The 8696-nt window shown below is 34.7% G+C and overlaps 1 protein-coding gene across 1 annotated transcript in view; it reads right to left on the bottom strand.

The window, feature by feature from the left end:
• Positions 1-7613: 7613 nt before the first annotated feature.
• Positions 7614-8696, bottom strand: part of LOC108539174 (disintegrin and metalloproteinase domain-containing protein 5-like) — a 136637-nt gene continuing 135554 nt past the window's right edge. The window contains 1 exon segment of the mRNA XM_017887681.1: positions 7614-8252. Coding sequence (XP_017743170.1) covers positions 8126-8252 — 127 coding nt within the window. The 3' untranslated portion in view covers positions 7614-8125.

The following is an 8696-nucleotide window of genomic DNA, read 5'->3' as shown; positions in this document are numbered from 1 at the left end:
AAGGTCTTAGGCTCCTTTCACCTGATTCAGAGCATCTTATGGATCCAAATTTGACAAGGTAGAATTTGGACTGCAAATACGGAGAATTCAATGGACATAAGTCATGAGATTCAGGCCAGAAGATTTATTTCACAGTTTAAAACCCTCCGCACTGAGAGAGAAATTGTGTTTTGTTCCTCCTTGGTTCGGGCCAGTTTCTGATGATGTATTTGTTACTCTCCTCTCTCCAAGTATTAGCATTCAAGGTTGTTAGAGACTGGTGCTATAAGAGAAAACAAAACAAATAAAATGCCAGTGTTGGTCATTTTTCTTTCTTGTAGCTAACACATTTCTAACTCAAGTAATTTTAAAACTATGGGTGATTAAAAGCAAAACATTAAGAAAATAAAATTCCAGAAAAATATTACCTGTTACCTCAACTGACAATACTCTCAGTTTTATAATAGAAGTGACTTGTGAAAGTACACTGGTTTTTTTAATCCATGTTTGGTAACTATTTAGGTCAATAAATAAAGTGCCTTGAAAACTCCATTCTAAACATATGCAATGATTTTATTTTAAATTAAAAGATAGTAATTCTAAGTACCTTTCTATTAGATAACACCAACATGTACATATACACACACATGCATGCATGCACATTGGTGTATATATCTATATAATGAAATTTTTTAAGAATGATCATCCCTGGTGCTGGGGTTGATGAAGATTACTGTTTCATTCTTTTACTCTCATATATATTTTTAATCAGTGTTTTTTATACATTACTACTATAAGAAGAAGAAGAATGATTCACACACTCACATACACACATTATTTATTGAATAAGAGAAGAAAGTTAAAGCAAAGTCAAGATTCGAGCATTCCAAGTTCTCTGACTAGAAAAAGGCTTTTAACACCATTAAAAGTTAAAATCATTCTTTAGAACTTCAAAAAATGAAACCAGTTAAATATAAAATGAATTCAAAATGTTTGTTATAAACTTAAGTATATAACTGAAAAGACAAAATATTTTAGAACCAAAATAAACAATATTTAAAAGCAGAAATTTATTAACAGTAGGCTAGGTCTAAAATCTCAATTTATGTAACAGAAAGATTAGTGAAGGGATTTTTTAAAGATAAAACATGCTAAGCTTCCTTCATACTAAAGGGAGTCTCAAAATGCCTCTAATTCCATATGCTCAAATTTTGTATTTTCTACTTCTATTTCTATATTCCTTATAGAAATAGCTCATTACTAAGTGACATAGTGGAAAATTACAAAGAAAATTCAATAAGGTAGTATAATAAAAGAAGTAGAATTTAAGATATGCTAGGGCTCAGAAAGTATATCACTCACATATCCAAACTAGCTAATAAATAAGTAAATTATGAAAGTTACAACTGGATACAAACGGACTGATAATTTAGTAATAGATATTTTAAAACAACACAAGTCTTCATATTACACTATATTTATTCTTGATATCTTCTGGGGATTTATCTCAGGCAATAACTGGACAATTGCTCACAGATATATATCCATACCAGAATGCTTATTACAGGGCATTTGTAATAACTAAAAACTGGAAGTAGCACAAACATTCATAATTATAGACTTTTAAGATGTTAAATACAGTAAGACATTCTTCTTCAAAGGGTTAACTTGTTTAAGTTTCCTAGTCTTTTGTTTCCTGCTTTCAAGGCAAGACTCCCTTACTCTCTGTGTTCCCTTGCCTAGGAAACAAACTTCCTCACAGTCTTTATCTATAGAGCCCACATTCCACATCTGTTACTCACTCTGTGATTTACAACACTCCCGTCACAACGCTCCCTCTATCCCCACTTGATCCCCTCCTCCCCCAACCCCACCAAAACTGTTTTCTGCCAGTGTAACCACATCCCTGCACTTCTCAAGTTAGCCAATCGGGTTCAGCTTAGATTCTGTGGTCCAACTCTAGCCAATGGAGACTGGACACAGCAGTAGGAACCCAATGCATTAGGGATAAAGCTGCTGCTTTCCTTTGTTCAGTGTGCTCTCATGGTGACCAAACTAATGAACAGCACCCTTCTGCAGAGTAAACTTTGCCTTGCTGAGAAATCAACTATCAGAGTGTTCACTTGTGACTTTCATTTGTTCTTTCTAACATAAAATAAATGATTTTTTATTTTTAATTTGACTACTACATCCCACAAAATGATATGACTGCATTTTAATACATAAAATTTGTCCAAAATATTCTCAAAGTAAAAGAAGTATTTTAATATTTTGCTTAGAAAAATATTTGAGAAGATGTACATATCAATTATTGATGGAGATTTTATTAGTTATTGTAATTATGAAAATAGTTGTCTTAATTCATGTATCTACCAAAATTTCTTATATATTTTAATCAGAAAATATACTTTAAAAAAATAAGCAGGTCAGGCATGGGTGACTCATGCTTGTAATGCCAACATTTTGTGAGCCCAAGACAAGAAGATCACTTGAGCTGAAGAGTTTGAGACCAGCCTGGGCAACACAGGGATGCCCTCATGTCTACAAAAAATAATTCCCCAGGAGTGATGATGTGTGCCTGTAGTCTCATCTACTTGGAAGGTTGAGATGGGAGGTCCACTTGAGCCCCAGAGGTTGAGGCTGCAGTGAATTATGATCATGCCACTGCACTCCAGCTTGGGTGATGAAGAGAAACTCCCTCTCTTAAAAAATCAAGCAATCAATCAATCAATCAACAAACAAACAAACAGATTTATATTTTAATTCGTGTTATTTAATACTAAGGTTTACCTGGATACCACATATTCTTCTTTCATATGAATTTCAGAATCTTTTTCCTGATTCTCCTTGGCCATGTCTCCAATTCTCCTTGGCCATGTCTCCAAAAACCTTTTGACTGAGTTTATGTTAAATAAACAGAGACCCACATATACATATATTACTGATATTGGGAAAGAAGGCAATAAGATGTAAAGTCAGGTTGTTTCCAGTGTTTTCATCAACCAATTCTGCCATGAACATTCTTGTGCATGTCTCTTGATCCACACATGTGCACATTACTAATGGTACACACCAATGAGTGGAATCTTCTGGGTTATAAAATAGGCATTAGCAAAGCCTTAATAGATTTTACCAGTTTTCCAAATTGATTTTGCAAATTTACATTCCCTACAAGGGATATAAAAGCTCCAGTTGCTCCATATTCTCACTAATTGACATTGTAAGTTGTTATAACGACAGCCATCTAGCATGTATTTAGTAGTATCATACTGTGTTTGTAATTTGAATTTCACATCTGATTATTAGGGTTCAGTCCTCTTACTGAACTGACATCCCCACTTCCACTACATACCCTCATACTTGGCCACCAGCTGCAGCTCAACTATGGTTTTCTGTGGTCTAGATGGTTTCCTTCTGCATGCCACACAACTGATGACCAGATCTGACTCAAGAAAATGAATAAACTTCCCCTGCCATTCAGTAGGTTGCAACTACATCTTTTCCACCAAGGCAACTATATCTTTTCCACCTCAGGCATGGGAAGGATACCCACTTCTAAGTTAGTTCTTCCTTATGTACTCTCCACTAGGGTCTCATAAAGAGGATGTTTTCCCAATATCTTATAGTTACTCTTCTATTATAGGTAAATTCGTCTTTATACTTGCATCCCCTGCTTAAATCACTGTGTTGTTTCTATGCCCTGAATGAACACAGACTGCTGTAATAGATTACATAAATATTCAGGTTTAGAAGATGCTAAACTCCTGAACAGTAGTGAAAAGTATGCTGTACCAGAATACCCTCACACCAGCACCACGTGAGAGTTTTAGTAGCTTGATATCCTTGCCTATCCTTGATGATGTCCATTTTTTTAATTTTAGAAACTGTTGTAGTAGTTTAGGAAAATATCATTTTGATTTTAATTCATATCTTAGTTAGAGTAATGGCATTAAGCACATTTTCATATTCTGTGCCCCTTTGATATCATCTTTGGTGAAGTGTTTCTTCAAATATTTTGGTCATTATATTCTCATCTATTTTTTATCAATTTGTAGGAGTTCAGTATATATTCTGAATGTGAATCTTTCATTTGAAATATGTATTACAAAGATTTTTTCCACATTCACGGTTCCTTTTTCCCTTCTTAAGGGTATCTTTTGAATCGCAAAAGTTTTTATTTTTAAAAAGTTGTGCTATATATGGTAAGAACACAGCATGAGATCGACCATCTTACCACATTTTTAAGCATACAATACGGATTTGTTAATTTTAGGGACAATGTTTTTCATGAGATCTCTAGAATATTTTCATCATGCATATTTGAGACTTTAGCCCACTGACATGCAACCCATTTGCCACCCCCTAGTCCCTGGAAACCAGCATTCTGCTCTAATTTTGTGAGTTTGACTTTTTAGATATCTCAAATAAGTGGAATTATTTCAGTATTTGTCCTCAAGATTCATCCATGTTTTACATATTACAGGATCTCCTTTTTAAGGCTGAATAATATTCCATTAGATACATACACACACACACACACACACACAGAGACAGAGACAGAGAGAGAGAGAGAGAGAGAGAGAGAGGAGGAGAGAGACGCCACATTTATTTTTATCCACTTATTCATCGACAGACATTTAGGTTGTAGCCACACTTGAGAGTTGTGAATAGTGCTTCAATGAACATTGGAATGCTAATATCTCTTTGGTTTCCTGATTTCAACTCTTTTCCATAAATTTCAAGAAGTAGAATTGCTGGATTATATGGTAATTGTATTTTTTATTTTTGATAACCCTCTACGTCATTTTCCATAATGGTTTCAACATTTTGCATTCCCACCAACAGTATATACAAAGATTCTAATTTCTCCACATCCTCCTCAACATTTCACTATTGTTGATTTTTTTTTTTAAGATCCATCTTAACAGGTGTGAGGTGAATCTCATTGTGGTTTTGATTAGCATACATTTGATAGTTAATGAAATTGAGCATCTTTTCATATGCTTATTGGCCACTTGTATGTCTTCTTGGGAGAAATGTCTACTGAAGTCTTTAGCCCATTTTTTAAATTATTAGATATTTTGCTATAGAGTTGTAAGAGTCATATATGTTATTTGGCAAAATGTCTATTCAAGTCTTAAAGTAACTTTTAATCAGGTTATTAGTTTTTTGCTATCGAGTTGAAAGAGTTCTTAATATATTTTGGGAATTAACCCCTTAACTGATAAATGGTTTGCAAATATTTTCTCCCATTCCATTGGATTTTCAGCATTTCCTTTGCTATGAAGAAGCTTTTGAGTTTAATGTTGCCCCATATGTCTTTTTTTCATTGGTTGTCTGTGCTTTTCATGTCATATCCATGAAATCATTGCCAAGACCAATGTCATGAAGATTTTTCTGTTTTCTTCTAAGAGTTTTATAATTCATATCTTACATTTAAGTCTTCAATCCATTTTGTGTTGGCCATTGTGTATAAGATAATGGCCCAATTTCAATCTTTAGCATGAAGATATAAAATATTCCCAACACTATTTGTTAAAGAGACTATCTTTTGTGGTTCCATACGAATTTTTGGATTATTGTTCTATTTCTGTGAAGAATGTCATTGGTATTTTGATAGGGATTGCATTGAATCTCCAGATTGCTTTGGGTTTTATGGACATTTAAACAGTATTAATTCTTCTAATCCATGGGCTTGGGATATATTTCCACTTTTTTGTGTCCTCTCTAATTTCTTTGATAAGTGTTTTATTTTGTTTTATTTTATTTATTTTGAAATGGAGTCTCACTGTGTCACCCAAGCTGGAGTGTGGTGGCATGATCTTGGCCCACTGCAACCTCTGCCTCCCACACTCAAGTGATTCTCCTGCCTTGGCCTCCCGAGTAGCTGGGATTACATGCTTGCATCACCATGCATGGCTTTTTTTTTTTTTTTTTTTCTTTGGTATTTTAGTAGTGACAAGGTTTCTCCATGTTGCCCAGGGTAGTTTTGAACTTCTGAGCTCAGGCAGTCCACCCACCTTGGCCCCCCAAAGTGCTGGGATTACAGGCGTGAGCCACCACTGCCAGTTAGTTAAGTGTTTTACAATTTTCATTGTAGCAATCTTTCACTTTTATGATTAAATTTATTCCTAGGTATTTTTATAGCTGTTGTAAATAGGATTACTTTCTTTATTTGTAGGTTGTTCACTGTTGGCATATAGAAATGCTACTAATTTTGTTTGATTTTGTATCCCCGATGTCACTAATTACATTTATCACCTCTAACAGTTTTTTTTTCCCTTGGAGGAGTCTTTATATTTTTCTAAATACGAGATCATATCATCTGCACATAAGAATTTGATTTCTGCCTTTCCAATTTGGACACCCTTGATATCTTTCTTTTGTCTAATCGCTCTGACTAGGACTTCCAGTACTATGATAAATAAAAGAAGCAAAATGGGCATTCTTGTGTTGTTCTACATCATAAAGGAAAGGCTTTCAATTTTTCTCCATTTAGAATGCTGCTGTCTATGAGTTTGATATACATGGCCTTTATTGTTTTGAGATACGTTCCTGCTAAACTACATTAAGAGTTTTTATTATGAAGTTATGTTGAGTGTTACCAAATGCTTTTTCAGCCTCTATTGAAATGACCACATGGATTTTGTCCTTGATTCTATTTATGTGATAGATCACATTTATTGATTTGCATTGCTGAACCATCCTTGCATCCCTATGATGAATCCTACTTGATCGTGATAAATAATCTTTTTAATGCGTTGTTGAATTCAGTTTGCTAGTATCGTGTTGAGGATTTTTGCATGTTCATCAGGATGTTGGCCTGTAGGTTTTGTTGTTATTGCTGTGTCTTTGTATGGTTTTTGAGGGAAATGTTGGCCTTGTAGAATGATATTGGGAATATTCCCTCCTTCTCAATGTTTCAGAATAGTTTGAGTAAAATTGGTACTAGTTCTTCTTTAAATATTTGGTAGAATACAATATTAAAGCTATCTAGTCCTGAACTATTCTTGGATGGCAAACTTTTTATTGCAGCTACTATGTCATTATTCATTATGACTGTATGTGTCTAGGAATTTGTCCATTTCTTCTAGGTTTTCCAAATTATTGACACACATTTGCTCATAATATCTCTACTTGAATGCTGTCTTTAAATTACTGAAGTGTCAATTGCAAGGTCTTTTTCTCTGATTTGTGCTCATATAAATCATATCTTACATTTAAGTATTCAATCCATTTTTTTCTTTTTCTTGGTCAATGTAGCAAAAGACGTGTTTATCTTTTCAAAAACAAACTTCTTGTTTCATGGACCTTTCTAATTCTCAATTTCATTTATTTCTGCTCTAGGTTTTATTATTTATTTTCTTCTACTAATTTGTGGTTTGGTTTGTCCTTGCTTTCTTTCTTGCGTTGCACCATGAGGTTGCATAACTGAAGTCTTTCTACTTTTTTGGTGTCAGTATGTATAGGTATAAACTTTCCTTTCAGTACTGGTTTTGCTGCATTCCATAGACTTTGGTATGTTATGTTCCCATTTTTGTTTCCTTCAATTTTTAAAAATATTTCCTTCTTAATTTCTTTATTGACACACCAGTCTTTCAAGAGCATATTGTTTAATTTTCATGTATTTGTATAGTTTCCAAAGTTCCTCTTTTCATTGATTTCTAATTTCATTCCACTGTTTTTCAAAATGATACTTGATATTATTCCATCTTTCAATGTGTTAAGACTTGTTTTGTGGCCTTACGTATGATCTGTCCTGGAGGATGTTCTATGTGCCGATGAAATTAACATATATTCTGCACTAGTTACATAAAATATTCTGTAAATGTCAGTTAGGGCCATTTGATCTAGTGTTGTTTAATTCCAATATTTCATTGATGATTTTCTGTATGGATGATCTGACCACTGCTGAAAGTGTGGTGTTAAAAGACCCCTACTATTATTGTATTGCAGTCTATCACTGTCTCTAAGTATTTATTCTAGTCTTCACAGTCTGGCTTTGTTTTTACTTGCCCTTCTTCAAAGGACTTTCCAAGAATTCAAAGAAGATTGAGTATTAAGTTACTTAAGTCTGTTGCCTCTACAGGCATTTCAGTGCTAGTGGGATCTCTAAGCCCAGAGATGCTGTATCTCTTGCAGACTCCTAAATACACAACTCTGATGGCCTTGGAGGGAAATAGGGAGAAATTCCTATGTTCACAGGCAAAGTTCCTTGCTCTCTTCTCTCTCTTTTCCTCAGGAAGAAGGAATCTGTCTGTGCAGTGGGCTGCCTGGAATTGGGAAAGGGGAGATATGAGCACTCCTGTGGCCATCACAGCTGGTACCCTGCTGTGTCACACCCGAAGCGTACAGCCTCCCAGATCAGCATAGTACTGGAGCTCACCTGGGGCTCATCTGAGGCCCAAAGCTGCCTCAACTCCACCTCCTGTCAGGTCAGCTTTGGCATTAGATTCTCATAGCAGCATGTACTCAATTGTGAACTGCAGGTGTGAGAGGTCTAGGTTGCACACTCCTTATGGGAATCTAATGATTGATGATGTGAGCTGAAACTATCCCCCTCCACCCCGCCCTGTGGGAAAATTTTCTTCCACTAAACCCGTCCCTGATGCCAACAAGGTTGGTACTGCTGATTAGAGCATCAGTTATCTTTTTTTTATTTTATTTTATTTTTTATTTTTTTATTTTTATTTTATTTTTTTTTTTTTTTTTTAGGG

The sequence above is a fragment of the Rhinopithecus bieti genome, unplaced genomic scaffold (assembly GCF_001698545.2).
Source record: "Rhinopithecus bieti isolate Rb0 unplaced genomic scaffold, ASM169854v2 scaffold_17772, whole genome shotgun sequence".
NCBI lineage: Eukaryota > Metazoa > Chordata > Mammalia > Primates > Cercopithecidae > Rhinopithecus > Rhinopithecus bieti.
Note: the sequence above shows the minus strand (reverse complement) of the source record. Positions and strands in the feature narration are given on the sequence as shown.